The sequence below is a fragment of the Lethenteron reissneri genome, chromosome 64 (assembly GCF_015708825.2).
Source record: "Lethenteron reissneri isolate LAM-NWPU_2019-01 chromosome 64, ASM1570882v1, whole genome shotgun sequence".
In the NCBI taxonomy this organism is placed as follows: Eukaryota; Metazoa; Chordata; class Hyperoartia; order Petromyzontiformes; family Petromyzontidae; genus Lethenteron; species Lethenteron reissneri.
Window position 1 is genome coordinate 7,826,087 of NC_083842.1, and position 27,524 is coordinate 7,853,610.

At 44.1% G+C, this 27,524-nt stretch overlaps 1 protein-coding gene and 2 long non-coding RNA genes across 3 annotated transcripts in view; 1 reads left to right on the forward strand and 2 right to left on the reverse strand.

Moving 5' to 3' along the window:
* The window catches only part of LOC133359236 (elastase-1-like), a 63,619-nt gene extending 54,637 nt beyond the window's left edge, over positions 1-8,982 (reverse strand). Inside the window, exon 1 of the mRNA XM_061577697.1 lies at positions 8,933-8,982. Within this exon, the coding sequence (XP_061433681.1) occupies positions 8,933-8,957 (25 nt within the window). The 5' untranslated portion in view covers positions 8,958-8,982. The remainder of the gene's footprint in view (positions 1-8,932) is intronic.
* Positions 8,983-14,200: 5,218 nt separating this feature from the next.
* On the reverse strand, positions 14,201-25,621 carry LOC133359103 (uncharacterized). Its single transcript, XR_009757150.1, has 7 exons — positions 25,524-25,621; positions 23,575-23,619; positions 23,384-23,461; positions 22,174-22,233; positions 19,607-19,693; positions 17,991-18,083; positions 14,201-17,617 (listed from the first exon to the last, which is right to left on the reverse strand). It is a non-coding gene; the product is annotated as an uncharacterized LOC133359103 (long non-coding RNA).
* LOC133359104 (uncharacterized) overlaps positions 14,577-27,524 on the forward strand; it is a 50,343-nt gene continuing 37,395 nt past the window's right edge. The window contains exon 1 of the long non-coding RNA XR_009757151.1: positions 14,577-14,629. This is a non-coding gene — a long non-coding RNA (uncharacterized LOC133359104). The remainder of the gene's footprint in view (positions 14,630-27,524) is intronic.

Consider the following 27,524-nt stretch of genomic DNA (forward strand, 5'->3'; position numbering starts at 1 on the left):
ACAATTTTACCTCGTAAAAATTCTATAATATGCTTATTATAGAATTTTTATTATAGAATTTTTACGAGGTAAAATTGTAATGTATTACTTGCTGTTAGTAACTCAGCTTATTATAGAGTATAGTAAGTATACTGATGGTGCGATGCAGTTTATACTTTAGTTTTTTATGTAGTTTATACTTTAGTTTTCTACGTGGTTGTTGAGTAACTGCAGCTACATATCATTAACATTCCTTTCCTTTGTTACTGCTAATCCCTGCACCCCCTTGGTTGCTGCTGATCCTGCATAATGCATGGGCATAATATGACTTTGACACCCCCCCGCCCAACGCCTACGCATTTTCCATGAATATGCTAAATCCCTCTTCACATGCACATTCTTTTTGTTAAGGCGCTCTTCAACCCCCAATGCAGCTTATATATAAGCTCCTAGTTTGGTAGTGTCTCATTCTTCACCTGAAGACGGCTGCTTGCGTTGTAGCCGAAACGTCGTGAGAATTGTTTTATTATGTTTTATTTTTATTATTTTATTACTTCCCTTCTACGTGACTTTACCGAAAGAAACAAGAAGATGAATCCCTGCAGTCACGAAAGCTTTAAATCGAAAAGGACACATACGATTACATGACAGGACAGACACGTATGCTTCTCGTCGGCTGCCCATGGCTCGTCTGCCTGTATTGCGGTGGCTCAGAGGACAGTCAGTGCCAGGCAGGCTGGGAGTGTACATGTTGCGAAAGTGTTAACACACTGCGGCGAAACTACGGCGATACGGTGATGATGAGACGAGATGCGATGAGATGACCTTGCCTCCGATGATTGACGACGATGTTGTCGAATTCTTTGTCGACAGATAATACCTCCAATCCAACCTTTATCCACACGTCCACGATCAACAAATCCTCGCAAAAACTGAATTTCTGATGAAGATTAAGGAAATGACAGTACACAGAAAAGACCTCAAGAGTCGATGATACGAACGTTGGATATGTTCCAAATACAAGATGCAGGATTAGAACAGCAATCAAAGCAAAATCAAGTTCCATTTATTAGGTATAGCCCTGTGAGCCATGCGACTCTTGAGTCCAGTGCAACCGCAACATATAAAATATTAACAGAGAACATCTTAAAGCGATGACGCGCAACAGAAACATCCTGGATAAACAAGCAAATCTTCCAGAAAAAAACACCGTATTACAACGCTGTGTGCAAAAATCCCAGTGTGATGCAAGTCAAACAATAACAACCATGAGACAATTTAGATTAAAGTTATCAGGCCAACTCCGCACTTCTGCAAGAAACATGGCTTAACCATATGTTTTCGAAATCACCAAAATAAAGCTATAAAAACAATGTAATAACAGTGATCATAGGAACTGTGATTCAAATTTAACAATACACGATATACATAACATGTACGACCAAACTTCCAGCCATAGCTGGCAGTATGCGTCACTCCCAGTGTATGATGAGTAAGTCAGTGTATGATGTGAGTGAGTGGTATTGTGAGTGAGTGTATGATGAGTGAATGCGTCAGTGGTTGTGTGAGTGTATGTGTGAGTGAGTCAGCGTATGATGAGTGAGTCAGCGTATGATGTGTGAGTGAGTCAGTGTATGATGTGTGAGTGGGTCAGTGTATGATTAGTGAGTGTATCACGGCATCCTCCCCGCCATCACGGCATCCTCCCCGCCATCACGGCCTCCTCCCCGCCATCACGGCCTCCTCACTCATTCGCTCACTTCCACTCGCGAGCCATGGCGACGTTGCTCCCGTCCACAATGACGTGACGGCCCCCATCCTGCTCAGTAGCTTTGCTTTACTGAATAATCGCGTCGCTGGCGACACACACACACTGGATAGCTATTAAAACTTAAGCGGTGTGACATCCTACAAATGGCGACTACGAAGAAATGAAAAGTTGATGCAGAGTATCGATCTTTCCAAGAGAAATGGACAAAAAAAATTGTTGTTGAAGTCAAAGGCAAACCTGTATGCCGAGTTTGTGGCGATGTGTTAGCAGTAATTGAAAAAAGCCAAACTGGAGCGTCATTACAGCTCAAAACATGCTAAACTCAATGAATTGGGAGGCCAAATGCGTCTGGATAAAATCAATGCTCTTCAGCGGAGTTTGGAATCACAAGCCGCTTTCCCTCGGCCTCGTTGTGGCAGAGACAACGTATTTCAGACGAGTTATGTAGTGAGCGAGCTAATTGCAAAGACGTTGAGGCCTCATATAGAGGGAGAGTTTGTGATAGAGTGCATGGTGGCTGCTGCGGAGTTAGCACCAGACAAAGTAAAATTGTTTCAGAGTGTTAGTTTATCCCGGAGAACCGTCTCAGATCGGATTACTGACTTTGCACAAGATATTGAAAAAACACTAAAGTATTCTGCAGATTTCCAATTTTTCTGTCTGGCTTGTGACGAGACAACGGACATAACAAATACTGCCCAACTGGCCGTTTTCGTTCGTGGGATAACTGCAGATTGGCACGCGAGAGGAACTGCTGTCACTGGAAGCCATGCATGGCACTACAAGAGGTGAGGACTTGTTTGAGAAACTTGTTTTATCAATGAAAAAACTTGAGCTAACATTTGAAAAGTTTAGTGGCTTTACTACAGATGGAGCTCCAGCCATGGTTGGCTCGCAAAAAATGGTTAATTTCATTTGTCAAGAAAGAACTGAATCGTCACAGTCTTGATCCAAGTGATTTAATTATATGCTACTGCATCATACACCAATAAAGTATCTGTGCACAGTCGTTGCGGCTCAACAATGGGATGTCAACAGTAGTGTCATGCATACATTTTGTCAAAAGCAGAGGGTTTAACAGCCGCCAATTTAAGGAGTTACTGAATGACTCTGAGTACGGTGATCTTATACTCTTAGTTCTTTCGGTAAAGTCACGTAGGTAAAAAATGAAATAAAATTTAATAAAAATAATCGTATTTAATTAATTTACCCACCCAGCAGCATAACAGAAGCAGTGCTTGACCATATTCACAACTCCTCCTCCCCCGCTGCCCTTCCTGGCTCCTCCCCCCTTAACCACTATATAAGGTACAGATATTTTGCTGTGACGGTTTCACCTGAAGACGGAAGCTTGTGTTGCCTCCGAAACGTCGTGATTTTTATTGTTTTATTTTTATAAAATTTTATTTCATTTTTTACCTACGTGACTTTACCGAGAGAACTAAGAGTATGAATCCTTGCAGTCACGAAAGCTTCAAATCTAGAATTACGGTGATCTTGTTTATCACTGTGAAGTGTGGTGGCTGAGTCGCGGGAACATGCTCATGCGGTTTTACGAACTATGGGATGAAGTCAAGCAGTTCATGGAGATGAAGGGAAAACATGTCAGGGTACTCAATGATAGCAAGTGGTTGTGTGATTTAGCGTTCATGGTGGGCATTACCAAGTACCTCTCAGAGCTGAACGTCAAGCTGCAGGGCCCCAACCAGCTTCTCAGCTCCTTGCTTTCAAACGTGAAATTATTTGAAGCTAAATTAAGGCTGTGGAAAGTGCAACTCGAAAGGAATAACACATTGCATTTCCCCACTCTAGAAGGACAAAAGCCTTCTACGACACTTGAAAATGCTGGTGAATATGCGAAACTAATTGAGGCATTTAATGAAAGATTGAAGGACGTGAAAAGTAAACAAATGGAATTGAACATCTTTGCTACACCGTTCAATGTGGAACCAGCTGATGTGCCTGATAACCTACAACACGAAATAATTCAGCTGCAAAGCGATGATGAGCTGAAAGCTAGGTACAACAACCTCCCACTGCTTGAGTTATATAAATGTTACATAAGCAATGATGAATTTCCCACTTTGAGGAAACATGCATTGAAATATGCATCTGTGTTCAGAAAAACTTACTGCTGCGTGCAGTTGTTTTCAAAACTTACCATCGCAAAGAGTCGACTGCGCTCCAGACTGACCGATGCAAACCTGGAAAAGCAGTTGTGAGTAGCAACATCATCAATACCAGCTAACATCACACGCCTCATCAAAGAGAAGCAGTTCCAGCCATCACATTATGGGTGAGTTAATTAAATGTTTGACCAAATATAACAGGCTAATTTTTAAGTTGTTAATTTTGTATGGCCCGCGAATGATGTTTTAAATATCCAAATGGCCCTTGGCAGAAAAAAGGTTCCGCACCCCTGGCTTACAGAATGGGCTGCTCACAGAAGAAGAGAGCGTATGCTAACATCCTTGTTCCGGAATGGTGGGATTGTGTTATCTGGCTTTGCCATTATTAACAGGATTTTATCCGCTGCGACACAGTTTCTGATGTTAAATTTAATAATTATGAAAGATAATTCCTTGAACATCTTCCTAACAGAGGATGGTTGTGTCCATAGGCTTGAATAACATCACACAGAGCTGCGTATTGGGGAGGAGGAAAACCTGTCTGGTACCCATAGAAAGTTCAGATCTAGAGGAAGTGTAACAGTTACAAGAGTAGGCAATGGATAAATGTAAGTTGTGGGGCTTTGTTTTTGTATAATCTGTGTAAGGGATTGGCTAATTGATGTGCAGCGTTGTGGGATGCAATCAAATGAATGACGCGAAATAAAATAAAATTATTATTATTAGTATGTGCTTACATATTACCTAGAGGACCGAGACACATTCACCGCATAGCTGCAAAAATAAATAACAATTCAATCCTATCAATCAAACTCCCTGTTAAATGCAACAGTGCCTCATTTATCTGAGTGTTGAACCAGTTTGGTCTTTGTGTCACAAATGAGAGGTGACGGCTTGTGGTCATGACGGACGATGGGGTGACAGCCAAAGGAGGGGACACACCCAGGAGGAAAATGTGGAGAAAAGCAGCGATGTTTTGCATTGCGTTGCCGTGAGAGATCATGACTGCTGCTCATTTCATCAATGTGTTGAATCTGCTCAAATTAATCAGACTATAACTGTTGTGTTTGATTCACGTGACGTTTCTATTCAAAGCTATACTTTACCTCAACTGCACATTATTCGTGCAAATGCACCATTTGAATAAACAGTACTCTGCCCAGTTTAACACGAAGACTTCGCGTTGAACACAGTTTAACACGTGGGCTTTATGGATAGCAATGTACCCACAAACATTCAGCGACATTCACGTGTCACACCTGAATATGTAACTATACTTAATCTTCACGGCATGAAGAGGGCAACTCAACTGGGTATTGCAGAGGAAGTTATAAAGGCTGTTGAAACTTCATTTTCAAAAAGCAAAACCTGTTTACGAAATGTTTACACAGATCTGAAATATCGTATCTCGCTCGTGGAATGATGCCTCGTGACACGTGGAAGCGAGTGGAATTGTTGCCATCACGGCACCATGTTGGGATAGTAACAGCGTAGATAGCCTCCATCCAGTAGTGACTAAACAATGAATGTGGTTACTGCTTCTGATGGTGATGATTATGATGATGTGTTTTTTTGTGGATTGTGTTTAATTAAAAATAAGTCCAAGATTTCCCATCGACGTCTATTTTAGGCCAACCTTGGTCTGGCCTTAACATTATTTGATTGAACATACATATGTACAGCACACTCCAAAGGCACAGCTGTGGAAAAATGCAAACTAATACAAAAAACAAACATTCTAACAAAGTGTGTCAGTGTAAACATAAGACAAAAAGGTAGATGGAATAAATATTTTACAGCCGAAGGTGGGGTTGGGGGGGAGCAAGGGTAGTAGTAGTAGTGGTTGTTGTTTGGTCTTTTTGAATGCGTGCATGACACCTTCAGCTGTAAAATATTTATGCACACAAGTTGTATTGGGATAAATTACACCACCCACTTGTTTGTCATACTAACCTTGGTAGATGCTCGTGGGGATCAGCAGTGCAACAGTTAGCATGCTGCGCTATGACCCTGGTGACACGAGTTCGATTCCTGCTCAAGGCCAACACAGTGGGCCTCCCCTAGGTCGACTCAGCATCAAATGAGTACCTGGTTGGATGTGTAAAAATCGCCACTGGGGAGACAACGGTGGCGGGGGTGTGGTGCTGGCCACCCACCCCCCCACGTGCCTCTCTCCTCCCCCTCTGGACCGATCATCATCTGGCTACGCTGGTGGCCACCATCTCTTCAACCTTCTCCACCCAATTCGTGGTACATCTGTTATATTTATGCCCCTTTTTCCAAAAAAATTATATTAAGAATAATTAGGCCAATATATATATATTTTGTTTAATTAAATAATTAAAACAACCCGCTACTCCTCACAGGCCACGCCAGGCATTTGAAAAAAACGCGGAATGCCATTAAAAACTGCAAACGTCAGCACCAAGCCCCGGCCACCTTTGTCTTCCAACGGTTCGGCACAAAAACATGACAGCCATAAATACTTAGGGGGTTAGATCGGTCGCGAGGAGGGGTTTATGACCTGACATTCCTGGGACGTCTGTTTTTCTGTTGTTGTTTCTCTCGTAAGAGATGCGCAGAGGGGAGGGGTTCACGTTTTTGGGTTTTAAGCACAAACGCACATCACGCAGTTCAGTTTGGGTCGAGTCGCGCTCAGTCTTGTGACTCGGCTTGCGACGCAGCGTTGCGAGGGAGGCTCGCAAGGGAGTTGGGGCGGAGGCTTGCCGAGGCATCAACACCAACCATGGGTGCCGTGCCTCGAGGGGAGATGGGACGAGGAGGGGTTGTTAGGGGCTGAGTTCGGTATGAGCCGACAAAGTTGCGACAACAAGCAATCAACCTGGAGAAAAGGGCGGAAATCGCCAAGCATCGACCAAGCGAGCATCGCAGAGGACCAGCAGCAGCGGATGAGCGACGAGAGCCAACGTGCATCGCCAGAGAGAACGGAGCTGTGGAAAGAGCCTGATCGGCCGCCCGTGAGGAAGAGGAGAGCGCCATCGAATGCGCCGTGTGTTTAATACACACACACATCGACCAGCACCCGCTGAGAACCGACTCGTCATCCAGCAGTGGAGGAGCTGCACGCTATCCGACGACGGAATCATTGCGCACCACGACGGCGAGCGTCGTGCCTACTCGTCATCCAGCAGTGGAGGAGCTGCGCGCTATCCGACGATGGAATCATCGCACCACGACGGCGAGCGTCGTGCCGACTCGTCATCCAGCCGTGAAGGAGCTGCGCGCTATCCGACGACGGAATCATCGCGCACCACGACGGCGAGCTTCGTGCCGACGCCACTCATCTAGCAGTGGAGAGAGTGAGCAAACGAGCAGAGACACGCCCGAGCGAGGGAGCAGGGCGGGAAGCTGCTGCTGGTGGTATACCCCTCCCCCACCCCCCGCAAGCTAACGACACAACTCCCGGCTTAAAAAAAATAAAATTTTACAAGGGGACAACGCACACACAACACGCACACGAATAAGACTATTTCCAAAAGTTATCTTTGTGTTTCGAAAAGGGTTGCCATTTCAAGGTGGTGCATTCAATATTAACTGATCATGAAAAGCAGTTGCTGCCGATCGAGTTACATGAATAAGAAGTGTTTTAGTCATTTAGTTTCGTTAATTGCATAAACTTGCCGATGAATCTATTGACGTATGCTTTCGCCTTTGCATATTAGAGTGTCATATGTTTGTTTAGAATTAAAATTTCTTAACACAAAGTGGTTGAGTGTTTCTTTCCAAGTCCATGCAAAACTCTTATTTATAAGAACTGTATCCTGCGTTGAGATATGAAATTGGAGACCTAACATAACATAAACACACAAGATGATCAATAAATGTTTAATCAAATATAATCGTTTTATCCTGATTGATACAACTCTGGATAACGAAGCTAAGCTAATTATCATAACTACATGCATTAACATAAGCGCAAGCATTCGCATAAATCAATACGATTATCTCCGTGATTATCATAATTTATGCATATAATTACATGCATTACCATAATTTCCGGGAATTATGAATTTTTCCAATTTGTTTAAAATTGTATTATTTTTATCAAAATTTCATAATCCGACATATACAACACCTACATCCACCGTTGCTTTAACCCTGGGCACCTGTGTGGTCATTGGTTACGACCTTGCTGCCCGCTGGCTCATAGTTAAGGGGTGTTGTGTGGCTGGGAAGTTACCTGCGTACATAAGTGCTTTGACAACCCCGGCTAGCTGGTCCAAGGTGGTCACTTATACTCATCACCAACTTCTGAAATATGGCAACGAGATACTCCCGTAAATTTCTGCTGGGCCTGAAATACACTTCGCGTCATCCTGACCCAAGCTTGTCTACTCGGCTTGTCAACTGCTGGGAATGTTACAACGACGGCCAAATGAAACACTGTGGGTCGAGTCGCAGTGGAAGAATTAATTCATCAATTGGCCTGACTCGTTTATACCAACAAACCCACCATTTATTCTGTTCGCTGTCTCGGTTCCCTTCTACACCTGCACCACATGGCCATTACTTTTTTTTGGAGGGGCTACTGATATTCTCTGCCTCACTGAAACGTGGCATTCGTGATAAGATGTTTCTCCTTTTCTTGACTGTCCCTTCAGTATACCACTACTTTGAATGTGCTCGGTCTTCAGGTCGGGGTGGTGGTGTTGCAGTCATTGCAAAATCGAACTTTAAATTCGTTAAGATTAAATGTTCCAGCTACTCCACCTTTGAACATCTTCCTCTTCAATCACCATTTTTTTTTAAACTGAAGCTGCCTATGGTTTACCGCCCACCCGAGACTAATTAACTTTTACAGTAAGATAATCGATTATCCAGTGGGTTCGGGAGGGGGGAAGGGGGTGCCGGATTTTCACAAACACTGGATAATCACCATTTTGCACATTCTTGTATAACATGTTTTAGGTGTTATGTATATATATATTGAGTGTTTTAAATATTTATACTATATGAAATTTGCATTAAAAACGTACAAATATTCAAAAATAAATATCCTACTATTAAAAGTTACTGTATTTACTGTACTTACCACTCCAATCTCGACGACTTTGCATGGGGTGATGTACGTACCATGCTCTTGTGTCAACAACTCGATGTGTTTGACGATCGCCTGACAGATGATGTAGACTTTAGACCCGTGCTCGTGCAAACGCCGAATTGCACAACGCACTTTTCGCCGGATCGTGCTGTATATTTTGTTTTTATTCCTGTAGTTATTAGTCATTGAAACTTATATACGTGTAGTATTTTTTTGTTTAAATTGTATGCAGTGTATAATGTGCTGTAGATCATATTTGACACTGAAATCAAGCATAGCTACTCTTTTGTCACGCACGTGGTACCAATCGCTGGACTGGTTTACAGCCTTTGAAGCAGTTTTGCCGGATCGGTCCAGAAATTCCGGATAATGTTGGAAGCCGGATAATCGCGCGCCGGATAATGGATGATAAACCGTCATCGGACTTCTCAGATTATGCTTCAGGGCTCAGAATGTCCTCTCCAGTAATAATTGCTGGTGATTTGAATGTCTATGTTGACAACCCTCTAGATCTTCATGTATCCACATTCTTGTCCGTTCTGGATACCCTTAGTCTGACTAAATGTATTACGTCTTCTACAAATTCCAACAGCAACATATTCGAGCTGGTTATTTTAAACAACTTTGAAATTACGTTTTGCTCAATCTTCCCTGTTATTAACAGTGACCACTACCATATTGACTGTGCCCTTTGTCTTCCAAATATTCCTCCTAATTTCACCAACTTTTCTTATCGATCTTATCAAAATATCTCCCCTTCTCTACTCTCTTAACATATTCTGGCTAAAGACACCTGTTTTCTTATTCCTGCGCTATGAAGTCTGGAAAGAGCCCCCAGCTTTATCCAGTGCTGAGGCGAACAAAACTAGTGAGTGATATATCTGGAACTGGTTCTGTCTTCGTGAAGTATAGTTAAACAAATTCAGCCCTCACCAACATCACCCTTCCCCCATGGATGACAAACATGGGGTGGCCTTCATCTAGAAACGGATCGACAGAGGCGAGGGGGAAGGTGAGAATGTTTGTTATTAGCAGAATAGCGGATTTAGCAATTCCCGCAATCAGAGAAAACGCCGGAAAAGAGTACCAACGGGGAGAGATCACTCGGGTGACTTGTTGATGTGTGCGTCCATCGCGTAGCCTCGAGTGACTCTGACATTTTCGGTAATCCAAGGCCGTAATTATAATATATATTGGGGTGGGGACACATCCCCCATCAATATTCAAATATGCTCTAAATGTCCCCCCCCCCCCCCAATATATTGCTATTAAATGGATTTCTGTTTATATGATTGTGGTTATAGTTGCACTTTATTAATCCCTAATCTCTGCCATTACATATGTAGGGCTTGAGATAGCGCGCCACGCATCCCCCGCCTCTGTTGCTATGCCAGCAAGTACAGTACAGTGGGGTGATGTGAGGTAATGGTTGTTGTTGTGGCTTTAGGCAAAGTGGGTCGTTAAGGGTTGAAACAGGTGTCAGGGTAGCCGGGAGGACACAGGCTAGTGATTGGCTGGAAAGGTAATTGGGCATTAGCATGGCCGCTCCGGCGGCGAAAACAAGGCCACGTGACACTGGGGGGCCAGGGGGCGAGCGATAAGCGGGGGGTAGAGATGATTAGGGCAGATTAATTGGTGTGGGGATATAAGCCAGAGCGCAACGGAGAGAGGGGAGTCCTGTGCGAGTCGGCGTCGTGGATGGAGCTGTAGCAACGGTGCCCGGGGAGTCGCAGAGCAAGAGATAGTAGAGTAAAGCGTAGAGAGACAGTGTTAATAGAGTAAAGCGTAGAGAGACAGTGTTAATAGAGTAAAGCTTGGAGAGACAGTGGTAGCGAGAACGCAGTGATCAACCAGGGTAGCCATGCATCGGAAGGATGCAGAGTAGGAGAAACCGTAGACAACAAGCGTAGCGATAGTGAGGCGGGGCGACGCGGAGAGGAAAATAAAAAGGAGAGAAAGACAACCCTTGTACGAGTCCTACACATACAATGAAACAGGGAAAAGTAAAAAAAACAGAGCAATCTAATACAATACACTATTAGACATTATTGTAAAAAATTAATAAAAAGTCTATCCTATGTGTGAGTGAATTTTTTTTTTATTTTAGGCAGGAAATTCGTTTTCAAATTTAGGTATATTTTTTCTGGGGGCGGGGACCCCCAAACCCCTGGAAGATTTGGTCCCCCCCCAATGTTGACTCCATGGCTACGGCGTTGCGGTAATGCAAAGGAAAAGCATAATTCCTAACGGGGCTTCATGGTTATAGATTAGCACCTCCGATTAGCATGGTTGGCTATGTACGGGTATGAAAGAAGTTCGACATTTCCATGCAAATGGTGTGGTTACAATGATTAATATGCCTTTAGAATATGTGAAGGGATAAACAGGTGAATGAGAACCCTTAAAGTGTAATATACTTACTGGAAATACACAAAAACGATGCAATACAATTGTGAAATATGATTACAAAAGTTATAGGACACTGATATCGTGATTATTGTCACATCGTGAACATTAATATCGCATCGTGCAATAATTACACTGCGGCAACCCTAAATCTGAAAACGACAACAGGGGAAGTCACGGTTATAATAAAGAATCATTGTTATTGCGTATGTTGTGCATTTACGTGAATTTGGTTTTTTACTTTACATCCAACCAATTGCATACAACACAAATGGATCAGCAACAAACAGGACCCTGCGGGGTGGGCTGGTAGGAACGAATAACCAAAGAATATAAACATAATGTATTATTACACTTGTTTAGCCAGGAAAGCCCCACTGAGTCAAAAGGTTTTTGTAGGGTCCTGCCAAGTGTTTGCAGTAGGGGGCGATGTTGCTACACCTAATCGGACGATACGAAGGGAGAGATTGTGGCCTAGTTCTAGGCTTTAGGCCTAGCTGTAGGCTTTAGGGCGTTGTGAGTTAATTTTTAATTTAAATGTTTTAATTATTTATGTAAAAGCTTTAAATTTAAATGTTTGTATTTAAAAACATGAGGGAATGTAACATTGTTAAACATTAACTCCCTTTCACACACGCGGGGGTACGATACGAAGGGAGAGTTTCAGGCCTAGTTCTAGGCTTTAGGCCTAGCTGTAGGCTTTAGGCTGCCGTGAGTTAATTTTTTATTGAAATGTTTTAATTATTAATGTTAAAGCTTTAAATTTAGATGTTTCTATTTAAAAACATGAGGGAATGTAACATTGTTAAACATTAACTCCCTTTCACACACGCGGGGGTACGATACGAAGGGAGAGTTTCAGGCCTAGTTCTAGGCTTTAGGCCTAGCTGTAGGCTTTAGGGCGCTGTGAGTTTTTTTTATTTAATTTCAAAGTTTTAATTAAAAGCTATCTCAGGGAATTATAAGGGAATGCTACACGTGTTTAGCCAGGAAAGCCTCATTAATTTAAATGTTTTAATTAAAAGCATTCTGAGGGAATTATAAGGGAATGTTACACTTGTTTAGCCAGGAAAGTGTCACTGAGTCTAAAGGTTTTTGTATGGTCATGCCAAGTGTTTGCAGTAGGGGGCGATGTTGCTACACGGATGGACGGTCGGACGGACGGACGGACGAAATAATCTATTGTGGGCTGGTCCACTTCGTTCCTACCAGTATAAGCTGTTGGTAAAACGGTGCAACATTCCTGCAGTGTTGTTTTTAACTGCACGTGTTTTTGTCAAGATGGCTTTATTTGTCATAGGGTGCAAATAATGTTAAAATAGTTGAGTGTGCAACTCTCAAATTTAACGAAAGCCATTTTGGAGTGTTGTTGCATATGCGGCAGCACTGCTCGAAGTTTATTACGTTTAATGCAGTGAGCACTCAAGAGACGAGGATTAAGTCTAATTTGCAAGAGCGACCTGGAGCATTAGTCTGCTGATTGCTGCTGTGTATTACAGCATTCCCTCGTGAGGAATACGTTTTGGAGATGCTCATGAATGTCATATTTCGCGGATAATGATATTTGCTAATGAAAACATATCTTGTTAATTAATTACCTTAAATACACAAATAAGCTATTAAATACGGGAAAGTAACCTCATCACTTTCTCATCAAGTTATCGCATTACTTTCTCGCATCATATCTCTCATCACTATCTCTCATCACTTGATATCTCATCACTTTATCTCTCATAATTTTATCTCGTCATATTTCCTTTCATAATTTTCTCGCATCACTTTCTTTCGCTCTTTCGATGCAGTCCTGTAGAGTTCCAGATGCGATTCGCAGTTCGTGAATCACGAGGGAATACTGTCATCCCAAGCGAGTATCCTTTATGGGTTACAGTCTGTTCTCCTATAACGCGGTAGTTACGTTCCTGAAGAACACCACGTTATGGAAAAATCGCATTATAATATAACATAAGATAAAGCACGGTTCGTGATAACACGTGAGATGCGTATGCAGGCTGAACAAAGACTGAGGTGCGTGGGTCGCATCTAGAAGCATCCAGCAACATCTCGCCTTGTGTGATGCTACACCAATTCGCATCCGCGTTACAGGAGAACAGACTGTACTTTTTAGAATTGGAAAATGTTGGACCCTAACGCCGGCGCACAGTGACCTTCTCTTGTGAATGACGTCAGGGGACCTTGAACATCCACTGTGAAGTATTAATATGATTATTACAGCCTCGGTTATAACCAAGGTGGCCACTGGATTAAATCCGTGAACCTTGCATGCAACAAGCGACGTACGCGCTATGGCCATGGCACTGCTGTGATTGGCTGGATGGTATTGGCATCAACAAGGCGAACACTGCCAAAACTTGATGAGTTTAACGAAATCTCATTTGAGTTAACAAAGATCCCCCGTATAGCCTCAACAAACTGTAGGGGCAAATATTGTTGGCAAGAACCGATGAAGGCCAGCAAGACACACAAGAGGATGGATGGCCAGCACCACTCCCAGCCACCTTTGTCTCCCAAGTGGCGATGTTTACACAGCACACCTGGTACTCATTTGAAGCCGAGTCAACCTGGGAGAGGCCTACAACCAGGTTAGATACTGTATTCACCACTGGTGTTTGCCGAAAGCAGGACTCGAACTCGGGTGGCCGGGTTCGTAGCGCAGTGCACTAACTGCTGTGCCACCGCGCACACACAAACACACTTTAGACACTTTTTGTACGCACTTGGAAATACAACACTTAATTATTCAGCAATCTTAAGCCTTTATTTCTTACTTCAGAGAAATTTACACACCAGATATTTTCCACACTTAGAATATAGAGGTGTTTACACCACCGGACGTGTTTATATTCAAATATGAAGAAAACCAAACTGGTGTTGAAAACGAACCACCGTATTGAAATCAAATCACATGTTGTCTTCACCCAACCCCCCAGTAAATATGTAACGTTGAGCCAACGTTGGTCCAAACGTTTTAATATTGTGCTAACGTTGGCTCAACGTTGCACGTTTATTGAGCTGCTATTTAAAAAAAACATGCCGGGCCCCGCCTCGGCATGAGGAGGCTAAAGTCTATCCACAGGCACATTCACACCTTCCGCTGGCGTGAATGTGAATCGCAGTATAGACATGAAACCAGCGTCACGATTGGCTTGAAGAATCGTAAGATACAATCAGCGATGTCCCGCGCAATTGCTCCTCTTTCCTATGTACTGTGAAAACGGGCATTGCCCGAAACGTCCCCTACTATAACCTTTTTTTCTTTTTAAGGTGACAATATTATCGACGAATGTGTTTTTTTCTTTTTCAGTGGTGAACAGCTAGCTTCTGTTATCCTGTGCAACTTTGCCGATGTCTCCTTAAACATATGAATGAACAATTATATTGAAGATAAACTCCAAGAGTAAAAACTCATTTCATTAAAATGAACCCCAGCGATTATTAAAGAGAGATTACACACCATTGCAATAATGTGCACCAAGCAGCACCAATAATGTCTTATACAATACAATAGATATTTATTTCAGATTTTAATTATGTTTTGGAGACATCTCAGTTAACATCCAACTTTGGCGTGTTGTTAGAATTTTCCAACAACGATTCATGTTTACTGAAATTGTGTCCATTTATCCCGTTGTTTGTACTCTTCACACCGATGCTAATGATTATTGTGATTGTGTGTGTGTATGTATTGGGGGCGGTGGTGCAGTAATTAGGCTGTCAGTCTATATTGTGGAAACGTTTATACCTATATTCATGACAGCGGTAGGCCAGAATCTAACAGAATTATCGCGCAAAGCCTTAGCCTAAAGGAACACACAATCCACAACAACACTCTGCCTCCTTCATAGACACGGAGCTTCGTTAATGAGGATAAAAAAAATGGTACACAATGTATGTTGAACTTATTTCGCACCGTACGGAGCCAACCGTGCTAACCACAGCTTTAATCATAGGATGACCCTGGGTCTAAGAGACCATGTGTATCAATGCCCTCTGTAGACACTTTACCCGCTATTGCATGATGTTATACAACACATTTAACATCTTATTACATAAAGGGATAAATAATTAATCTTTTGAGTGAGCAGATTAAATATTATTGCTTATTCATAATTGATTTCGTTCGTAAACCTTCACCACCTTACAAAGCCAAACAAATCAAGCTGATTGATTCTATCAGGTGGTGGAGGGTTAGAGTAACATTTTGTTTACGTGACTAAACCGACACGATCTAGCCCAAATAGAAAATAATTCAGAATCGTAATAATATTGGTTGTGAAAGTCTATATATGAAATTACACATTATTACTTGCACTGTACAGAGTGGTGCAGATGTCATGTGACCTTCAATTAATTGACCCATAACATGTTTTCCTTTGTATATTCATTGTATATTCATTTATATATTAAATGAACCTGTAAGTTTAGGATAATTAAATGGCCGTCACACGACATCTGGGCAACCCTGTAAATGTCTTCCAGGACCGGACACTGGAACAGTATAGAGTAATTCAAGGCTGAATTCTCGAGTTAAAATAACCACTCATTCATGGAATTGGCTAAACATCCCAAAGCAGGACCCTAAAAAAGCGCATTCTTATTCATATTAATATGTCTAATGAGTAAGTGCTGTAGTGTTTTTGTGGATTGCATCTGCTTTGTGAGAGGGGTCTGGAGTCTCAGCTCGAACCAGCGAACCACAGTTTTAATAAAAAAACTCATAGAACACGGTTTCCCAAACTCCAGTCCGCGTGACTCACTATGCTACGTCTCTCGGCATTTACAAATTTACCCCCCATTCAAATAAAATGAACTCGTTCCACGCCGCACGAGCCCCATGATTGTTAAACACGTCTAACGTGACGAGAGCTAAGCAATTAACGCTATACGCGTCGCGTGGAACCACGAGTGCACACACACACAGATCTAAATATTTATTTGATTGTGCTATATTTACACAGACAGCGTTAATTGATTATCACATCACATTGGACGTGTTTGACAATAATTTGGCCCGTGCAGCATCGAACAAGTTCATTTGTATTTAAATTGGGAGTAAATTGGTAACTCTGAATCAGAAAATGTATTCATACTGGAGGAATCCGGTGAGCTATAAAGCTATTTTTTATCCACAGACGTCCAGTCGGGGTAGATGAGAATGTAGTAGGGGCGCGTCAGAACGTAAATGTAGAAAGACAGAGTATGATGGGTCGCGAGGACTGGAGTTTGAGAACCTCGCCCTGCAGACATCCAGATCACCAAAATGCACGAAAATTCACCTGAATGATAAGCAACGAAAAGCATAACGGTAATCTATGCGGACTCTAATTATACAATGGTCCTCTAGTATTTTAAGTTGTCTTAAAGACATAACAAATATCAATCTCGTCAGTGCAAATTTCAACAGATACCCTTTTATCGCTTTGGGTCAATTTATTCAATCACAATTTGATGTCAGCGGAGATCAACTTCATAATACTTACAAAGGTGTCCAATAATGCCGTTCAGGGCCAGATTCATGAGTGCCAATATCATGGGGGGAGGACCAAGAGGAAAATGCTTTGTGGTTAACGGACCAAGCTATCTGCTGCACCGTCTCACATATCCATATATTATGAACCACTTGGGACTGCAATTGAAGAGAGGAGGTTTAGACACAATGGATCTCTAGAGTTAACTGCAAGTTGCGTTTACAATGAAGTTACCCGCATATGTCAGGAGTCTCACAAGCACAATATTTTTATGTGCCTAACGTTTTATGGCCAAACGTTAGGATTACATTGCATTTATCTTGGAGAAATTCGATTCAATGCTTTCATTTTGTTTAGTCAGATCATTACATTGTTATTGCTGTCTTTGATGTCATTCGTTACAATTTTGCAATAGAATGTGTTAGTGGAATTATTCAGTAAAACGCAGATCCAAAGCAACGCAATTATTATTGAGCAAGAAAACCATGCATAGGCAATTCAAAAGACCGCACGGGACGTACACGGTCCCCCCATTGCATGCCAATCAAGAAACTTACACAGTCTAATTAACAAGATATGCGCAAGAAACATAGGTTTGAGTGGCACGTGTGGTCTTTTTGAGTTGTCCATCACTGTGACACAAAGATTTCCGTACCACACAGCACGTACGCATGTACGTACATGTTGGCACACATGCTCGCTCTCTTGCTTCCTCACACATTGGCGGTGGTTGCAACTTGGCTGAACTGCACGGGAGAGCCTCGTCCGTTGGGGCTGCTCCCACCTTTGGTGCGAGTGACAGAGGTCCACGATTAGTATGCATGTTGAACTTCTTTCCCACCGTACGTAGCCAACCATATTAAATGGAGGTGCGGGGAATGACAACAAACTGGCAGGCGGTGATGTATCACCCGGGGAGATTTACTGGGGTTCTTTTGGTGATTTGTAAAAAAAAATTACGTAAAAAGAGGATGTATATGATGAATTTTCTGCATCGCTTCTCTTATCAATGAAAAAAATAGATTAAGCATTTTTTGTATTCATTCGATGCCACAGACAATAGTAAAGAATGGCTAATAGACAGGTCTCACTGCAATTGACGCGATTATGAACATAAGATGCAGCAAAGAGTCTGGTGCAAACGAGCATGCACTTACGACTCTGGCTTCGTTTCTTGATGAACAGCACAACGCAGGCCACCGCGATGATGGCCACCAGCAGTCCACCCACAACGCCAGCAATGAGACCCACTGCACCCGGTGAGACACAACACACACACAGTGCACTGTAGAGCTGGTAGACTGTGAACCACGAAACTTATGTTGCCATCCTGGCAGTTGCATATCCATATTTTTTTCTCAACTGCAAGTGCGATTGCTGATATTCTCCGCGTCATAATTAGGCCCAAGCGGAAATACAGTACCAAATATGTTTTGAGAAAAAAGATGTTGTAGCTTGCAGGAATATTTTAACCTATCGTCAGCAAATTGGTTTTGGACTTTTACCCTAAGCTATGTCTGGGAAAGTCTTTGCTCAGAAGTATTCATGGATAACACCTGTCACTCGCGAGTGTCATGTCAACTGTTATTTTGGATGGATAGCTTGACTCCCATTGTCCATAGTTCAGGTTGTTTATTAGCCATGTTTATCAAATGGCCCTGCTTTTGTTTTATGCAACACCTGCAAATTCTACATTCATATGTAACGTGCTTGGCACTATCGACCATTGGCCGGGTCGCCATTGAAAACGAGCTTCTTAAGCCCAATGGCCCTTACCCGAAAAAAACTGACTGAACTTGCTGACCTGCCCAACACATGTGATAACTTGAGAAATCATGGAAAACATAGCTTTGGTAAAGATCCAACTTGAGTTCTCTTTCAACTCGAATTATGGGATAAATGTGGCCAACTCAAGTCGCTAGAATACAAGGTATTGTTGGCTTGATAAAAATGTGCTGAGGGCATTAATTATATCACATTTTTGGGTTTCTGATCCATGGCACTGACTCAAAGTAGTCATCTTTTGATAACAATGGCAAAAGGTCAGTCACATTGATAGTAGGGCAGATGGCACAAGTTGGCAATGATGTAAATTCAACCATAAACTATGTAATTATAGGGGTAGAATGATCCAACCCAGTTGTCATGATTCAAGGAGGCACGATTCGATTTTAGTAATACATTTTAGTTTTTTTGCTTTACATTGCGGTGAATGTTAGTACCTCTAGTGGCCGCAAGGCAATATGAACACATTAAATGCAACGAAAAAAAAAATAACTTATGGATAATATTGGTCGCGAAAGCCTACGGGTTAAACTTATATCATTAAGTCAATGGTGATGTAGGTTTTCAGTTTACGCCTTTTGCCCAACGTCGCGTTTTCCATGGACGTATCCCCAATGTAAATAGAGGACTTGCCATAGTTACTGTCGCTGCTGGCGGAAGGGCCTCCACCAGAAAACGCTCTATAGATCCCTCTGGAAGTTATGTGTGGCCTACCCCCTTCCATACTGGCCAGGCATCTTGGAAGAGGCCGGTGTGTTTGAACTTTACCCCACCGACTCCCGACCTGCCGATCGACAACCTCTGGTGGATAGAGGCGATGAGGTTTAAGAAACGTTCCCATTGTTTCAACTCCTGCATTGCCGAGATATCGAATTGAACCAGCGACCTTTGAACTGCAAGTCCAGTACACTAACCGTTACACCATGGCTGAATTTATTCTTTACTTTAAGCTGGCAAACAATTCCGTGCAATATGGTGTGTAACTCACCATCAGGCCCGTTCTCCTCTTCTATCAAAATCCGATTCTGCGTTCCGCAAGCATCCACTTCCTTGGTGCATTCCATGGTCTCACAGTCTGAGGTCACACACAAAACGTACAAGCAAATAAAACCTCTTAAATGTGCCCGATCTCTTCGGAACTTGGAAGCTGAGCAGATTTGAGCCTAGTTAGGATTTTAATGGGTGTTATATGCATGGGGGTAGCGAGGTAACTAGGAGATGGCAGTACGGAAAGAGATTCAGCTTCAGATTGCGAAGCGTTGAGTCTTATCACCTCATCTGCGTGGGGTTTCTCCCGTGTCCTCCCACATAAAGACAGACAACCCTTAATAGATTGGCGAAACATCCCAATGCAGGACCCTTGTGAAAGAGAGTCTTGAGACTCAATGAGGCTTTCCTGGATGATTGCAGATAATATTATTAAATGTATATGCTGCCACAATTGTGCCAAACTTTTCAAATATCAAGGTCTCTCAAATGTGTGTTTTTATTTTACCTGACTGGCGTCATACCATATTTGCCTGTATTCCTGTCTGGCTGGCGCACGGCTAAGTCCATGTGCGAACGTCACTGTATCCCACAGCAGTTTGTGCGTCGCACTGACATCCCTCCTACACCCACCCAACCCTCCACTCCGGCCGGCTCTGGGTGCCGCACAAATGCACGGCATATGCTATCATACTATCATACTACATTAGACAAAAGACTGGCTGGCTGTCTGTGGAGGGAAGGACATGTGCAAAAAACCTGTGGACTGCTAGTTTTCTTAAAAAAGGGTTCTCATTTTTTGGTTAATAAAATATTCTCCGCTGGGTCGTGAGGATGAATATGCACAGGTCTGCATGATGCGTCGAGTTACTGTGAGTGTTACCTCGTAGGCCCCCAGCTGTAGCCTCTGTGAGCTGCAAACAGAGGCAGAGTGCATAATCCCCCTGGTTGATACGTGGCCTACCCACAGACTGAGAGTAACCAGGCACTCGCGCACCAAGGCTAAACCTGCACGGGCTCTATGAAAAAGGAATATTGAATGAACACCGGGGCAGATAGAGCTCGCTTAGCCTGTTGAGTCAAATCTGTCTAGAAAAAGGAAAACTCCGATTGCAAACCCAGATTGTCTTGTTTGTAAGCAACAGAGATAAGGTACCTCACAAGTGGTTACCCACGAGAAGGATGAATGGTTGCAGCCCAGTGGACAATGAGACAATGATTATTGATCGTGAAACCGACTTGGATGACACTGGGTCAAACGAGATCCATGTTAGGTGTTGAGGAACCCAGCATTGGGGAGAAGTGGACTCGGGGGGGGGGGGGGGCTACTGCCGCAGATGACGTTTTCATGACGAAGCAATGGTAGAGTAACCGGTACAGATCAAGATGAACCAAAGATGACAGTGTAACAGTGTTGGATACGAAATACACACGACACATAAATGCCAAGCACTGAGCCATAAATGTCTGAGATTCAGAGATACATGACAATCCTTGCGACTTAGGTTGAACGAAAAGGGCTGAAGACTCGGACACAGGCGATTTCCTAGACAAGTCTAAAACAACATTGGACTCTGGACCTCGGCATGAATGCCCACTTTTCATGGGGAATTTGAATGCAAGGGTAGCAACTGACTACGGTACTGTAGACTAAAGGAGCTCTCCTGCAGCTGCAACGGCTTACAAAAAACAAACATTTCAAGCGTAGGACAGTTTGGAGTGCCATTTCCCCTTGAATGTGTCTCAACAACAAAGGTCTTAATATCAATAATTTATTGTTAACAAAGTCACTTCCTGACAGGTAGTGCCCTCGTTTCCTGATTCACAGCTATAAATGTGACATTTATAATGGAGACTGGAAGAAAGTGGCTTTGCTATGGAATGTGCAGGTGATGCAGCTGCACTGGGTACCACGGGACAGAGGGACGCAGGCGCCGGGCTATGAAGAGGAGGGAATATAAATGTATCGTTAACCGTTCACCACCCGACACAACCAATTAGTAAGGTTTGTCACGTAAACAAAACTAAGCAAATTAGTCACTACTTCGGCACATCGGTGTGATGGCGAGGTAAACTCACGTCATTTACAATTGAGTGCGATGTTTCACAGGTAATTAAAACCAGCTTCATCAGGCGAGCAGTGAAGAAGTCTTCCTGCTTCTGGTCTTAAATAGACCAGGATGATGTCATCACTGTGAGCCTATCAGGTGCAAAGATCAGAGGGGGGGTTAATTGTAATGATGAAAATTATAATGGATTATGTTTATCTGCAAATATGCAGAACTATTAATGACACATTTATACTTACACTACCTAACACAAAAAACATAAATCAGTAATATTGGTCGCGAAAGGCTACGTGTTAAATTGAAGAGGAGGGAAGTTCAACATGTGCCTCATTTCATTGCCTGCACCATGGCCAATGTCAACCACGCTTGTGCTAATGCTAGAAGAAGCTGTTCTCATGGTGTCAGGGGACGAGGAGACAAGACTGGAGGGTGCCCCATGGCCATGGGAGCACAGCAGGAAGAGGAAGATGAGTGGAGGGGAGCTCCTCCCTGTTCTCACAATGGGGGAAGTCCTTGGCGACGTAGGCACAATGTTTCAGCTGAAATTCCCGCAAGGAGGCTGCAGGAAAAAAACAGGGCGGAAGTCAATGACACAGCGCCTAGAGTCCAACAACAAAGTAATGGGCATGGCCAGGTATAGATCGCATTCCAATAGAATGTTTAATGCTCATTCTATTGAACATTTGGGCATTTTAGTAGGCGTGCATATATACAGGGTGGCCCAAAAGTCAGGGAACATTTATTTTAATATTGGCAATGAACATTTTAATTGTTTATTCCGTAGGTTAATATGTTATCTGTCATCATTATTAATATCTATTTTCATCTTCCTTTTCAGATGGCATTTAAAAATGTTAAGAAGATTGACTGAGGACGAACAAGTTCAATTCCTTTTTATATAAGCTAAATAAGGAAACTGTAATCTCTTTCAAAAAATATCCCAAATCCATTTCAAAAGAATGAATGCATGCATTAATGTTAATGGAAATAAGTTTGAACATTTGATTAAATAAATTAAATAACCTAATGTGATTTTCAAAAATAAATATAACGCTAAGTGTCCTGACATTTGGGCCACCCTGCAATATATACCGTGTTTTCACAGCTCTTTGTCCATCCACTGCTTCACCACACCCACCTTCACCAACCGGCCAGTGTCGGTTGGTGAAGGTGGGTGTAGGGAGACCCAGGACAGGTTAAACAGATATCGCTGGCCAATGATGTTAGCCGTGATTGGGACTCAAACTCAGGGTCACCAGGTTCTCGATTGAACAATATTCTCAATACCAAAGCGGATATCGACACGCCACATTGACAGAAAGAGACCAAAACTATATGCATACTTTTTTCACCAACTATTTGTGAAACTCCTTCACTGTCATGGGGTGCCACAGTAGCGTAGATGTTAACTTCTTAGATGTTAACTTCTTCGCCTAGTATACAGGAGGTCGTGGGTTCGATCCCGACCCTGACGCCTGTATATTTGGAGTTTGCATGTTCTCCCCGTCGACGTGTTGATTTTTCCCAGGCCCTCCGGTTTTCCCTCACCATTTAGAAACATGCGTTTTTTGAAAAATAGTTAGAGAGCTCAGTGGGCCTTACCAGGTAAAATAAAAAAAATGTATGATTAAAAATGAAAATGGCCACTTTGGTAGAGACAAAAACTATATGTAATTTGTATTTGTTGTTCATCAGTGTAGAACATTCACCTGGGTTTTTAGCATACTGCAGGTGGTACGGTTCAAGGCACTCCTCTGTCTTCTTGTAACAGTCATCCAGTGCGCACTCTTTGGACGACAAAACGACGGAACTTGTTGATGAGTGGGCGGACGAGATCGGCACGACATCGTGACATGCGCGGAGAATACATCCAAGTGCGTTTCGCTGGCATGTTGCTCACCGAGTACTCGGTCAGGAATTCTGCGGAGATTCAGCTGTCTCTTGGCTGGAACGAGAAGAGAGGTGGGACAGTGGTGCAGGTGAGGGCTATTTAATTTATAGATTTGAAGTTTTCGTGACTGCAGGGACCCATACTCTTTGGTTCTTTCGGTAAAGTCACGTAGGTATAAAATAAAATAAATTACATTAAGACGTTTCGGGCGCAACACAAGCATCCGTTATCAGGTCGGACAACCACAGCAAGAAACAATTGCTGAAGTGGGCAAAAGGGCTGCTGTAACAAGAGGCTATATAGGTTAGAGAGGGGGAGGAGCAAGGGGGGAGATATAGAGAGGGGCGGGTGTGGGGTAGGGGGAGGGGAGTGCTGCGAGAACTTTTAGAGGACGAGCAGACAAAATGCGGGGGGGGGGGGGGGGGGGGAGAGAAGTTGGCGGGACTGGGAGTGGGAGGCTGAAGAAGCTGGAGATGCGGAAATGACGGCAACACCATGAAGCAGTTAAGATTTTACCTGGTTAATAACATCCTTCCAATGATTTAAAGCTTTCGTGACTGCAGGGATTCATGTTCTTGGTTCTTTCGGTAAAGTCACGTAGAAGGGAAATAATATTGTTTAATATTTTTATTATTTTATTATTTCCCTTCTACGTGACTTTACCGAAAGAACCAAGAATATGAATCCTTGCAATGATTGCTCAATTTGTATCCATCTTCTCGGTTGAAGTTATGTCTATGTTTATAAATCTGGATGACTTCATGAACAAACCTTTGATAGTAGCCCGAAGGTTTGCAGAGAGAGAGGAGAGAGGGCAGAGCATGGTAAGAGGCAATCAGGGCCCAGCACCAATAATAACAACATCAACAACATCAATGACAACGAGCCGCAGGGACAGACAGGGTAGCTAGCGCAGCATCAACGAGTTCCAGGACATCTGCAGGGGACCCGGCTCAATCTTTCGAAGCCACGCATTTATGAGGACACAGCTCTTGTGATGCCGCCGCCGCGAAGCCGCTCTGCGGGCGCCCCATCTACGACCTCGCCACCACCAAGCGACGGGGCCGACACTGCTTTCCCCTCACCACCCCCTACATAAACACACCCTCACACATTTCCCCCCCCCCCCCCCCATAGAGCTCCGAGGGGAGGTCACCTGGCCGACAGGTTTTCACCCAGAAGCCCTCTCATAGGGATAATCTTCACGATTTCCTGCGGCCAGGGAATTGGGCAATCTCCCCCGATGCTAACCCGCACCGCGGCGCAGTGACTTGGGTTGAGATACATGGTCACGGCGGGGCTACCCAGCCACCGCGGTTAAAACGCACCCCCACACACGGATCGGCAGGCAGGTAGGGGGGCGCAGCCATGAACGGCAGGAGGCCAGGGTGGGCGTCTGATTGGCAGGACGAATGGGCTTGTGCACGGCCGCCGGCGCTGCAGCCAATTGGCGGTCCCTTTGATATGGAAACTGGGATGTGGGCGGCGATGAGAGCGCCGAATGCTGTGGCGCAAGCCGAGCAATCTGATTGGCCGAGAAGGCCCTCGGATTAGCAATGGCTTTCTTTGATGTGGGTAAACAATAAAAGGGGGACGCAGAAAGGTAAAAGGTCTCTTGCTTCTCGAGTCAGCCACCGGGGCGGTCGTCTCTTCAGGGCAGCTAATCGAACGTCCGCGAGACGAGTCGAAGTGCTGCGAAGACAGGCACACAGGAGCGGCGAACCGTGAGTAAGGGAGAGAGAGAGAGCCGGTATCGAGCGTAATAGCAAAAGAGGTTTAAGTCACAACCGACCAGGGTACAGACCATAGAGAAATAGTGTAAGCCTGCCTTGCCGATTCCTACTGACTCAACAGTGGTTCACAGTCAGCCAGTAATAAATCGTTAATAAATAATCACAGCCTCGTGCGGTTTCGACAAGCGAGTGGATGCGCGTGGTGCTGTGTGTATGTACGCTCACAGCGTGTGTGGTCGGTGCTCCACGGGTGTGCACTTCATCTTGCTGCTGCGGACCCCCGCACTGCGTGTGGACTAACTCCCCTTGCGAACACCCGTCCCACAGCCCTTTAAACCACCAGTAACGAAAACCCCCAATCGGCAACGCGGACGCGAGCAACGTCATTCGCCCTCCGACCCCTGACCCCAAGTTCAGAGCGTGTGATTGCTGCGCGGGGTTGTGTGAGGGGAGGCGTCGCGTTTGATTGGTGGAGAGGCAACGGAGTGTTTTGAGGCGGCCGGGAGCCGGCGACGAGCCATGCCCCTCTCGCGGACTCGCGGGGGTGCGACCCCGAGAGAAGAGCCGGCGGGCGGCAGCCCTTCTCCCTCAAGCGACGAGCACAGCGGCGGCAGCAGCTGTTCACACACGAGCGAGGGATCTGGAAACGGCGGACCCCATGCGGCCGACGCCCAGCAGGGAGAGGCCTCGGAGGACAGCGGCCTCAACACTCTCACCAATGGTCTCGATCTTCTTCTTGTAGATACTCTGAAAGCATTGCTTCCTGGCGCGCACATAGCCCTTGCCCTTGCATGCTGTGGGAACAGTGATGCATTGACTCAGAACAACCTCCCGCACCTACCAGACACGCAGATCCCAATTGCAACTCTCATTTACACGTAAACACAAAAATGTACAGGGACTCCTCTACTTAAGAAAGAATTAGGTTCCAGAGGTCTGTTCGTGAAATTGATATATTTGTCCAAATTTACTCCTTACGATTCCAAACATGTTGTAGGGCATGTACACTGAACACGGGGAATGGCTTTAAAAGTTGTATAATCTCCTGTAGATGTAGATGCCACTGGTTTTTCATGTTCTGCAGATGTAGATTCCACCACCGGCATCTATTGCGTTGCGGTTAAACTTACGACTCTCGGTTCGAAACAGCAACTGGACATGAGGGTAGGTTTGTTCGTATCTCTGAAAGTTTGTAAGTCGAATGTTCGTAAGTAGAGGAGTCCTTGTATAACTTAATAGGCTCAAGCCTCCCGTAAATCACGTGACTCCTCCCCCGAGCCCCCTATGAAAACTGACGCTGCCCCATACAACATCGAGGCCCTTATGTAGTCACATCCTTCCTGTCCTCATCTTTTCTGACATATGGTCCCATTATTCTTCTTCCTCTTATTTCCAATTCGTTCTCTGCTCTCTGCCCTTTCCTGTTCCAGTTTATTTTTTCCAGACATGTCCGTGACTCTACTCCACTTCCAGTGGTGTGGCACGGGTAAGAAAAAAGTTTATAGTCTTTACATATATTGTGAAATCATTACGATTGACTAAGCTAATATTGCTCATTCAAGGGACACCGTAATGATGGCTATGTAAGTAATAACCAATCCCATGAGAACTCGGAAGGTAAACAGAGTTGAACCTGGATGGTTGCTTGGATGGGAGAGCAAGACGCTTACAACAGGTGTTATAGACCATTGTGGGTCCATGTGCTGGGCGGCGGAAGACAATGCAGCAAAATTAATTGTTGAATTGTATGTCAGTGCGCCCACGCACGTTGCTCTCCCATGCTACCATGCACTGGCCAGTGTGGTGAAGTATGGTAAATTAACCCTCATGACCCGTACGGCCGTGGTAATACCCTCATCCAGCAGTAGACTGCTGGATCAGGATACATGTTCCTCAGAGTAATGATGACCGTCAGATTGCCAACTCGAGTGATGGTTGTAGTCATGGTTGTAGGCCTCCGTTGATGACAATGATGAACACGGTGGGTATGAAAGTTAAAACCATGGCCAAGTTTATATAATCTCCACTCACCACCACCTCTGTCCACCCAACAATATAAATGGGCACAGCACAGTAAATCGGCAGGTCTAGTGTGGTGGGGTGAAGTGTGGGCACTCCTGCCTCTCACGTACAAGACGTCTGGCCAGTGTCGACGAGGTCAAATTGCACTGCAGTAGAGAGGCTCTCTGGAGCTCCCTCATGCGGAGACCCTTCTGCCAGCAGCGG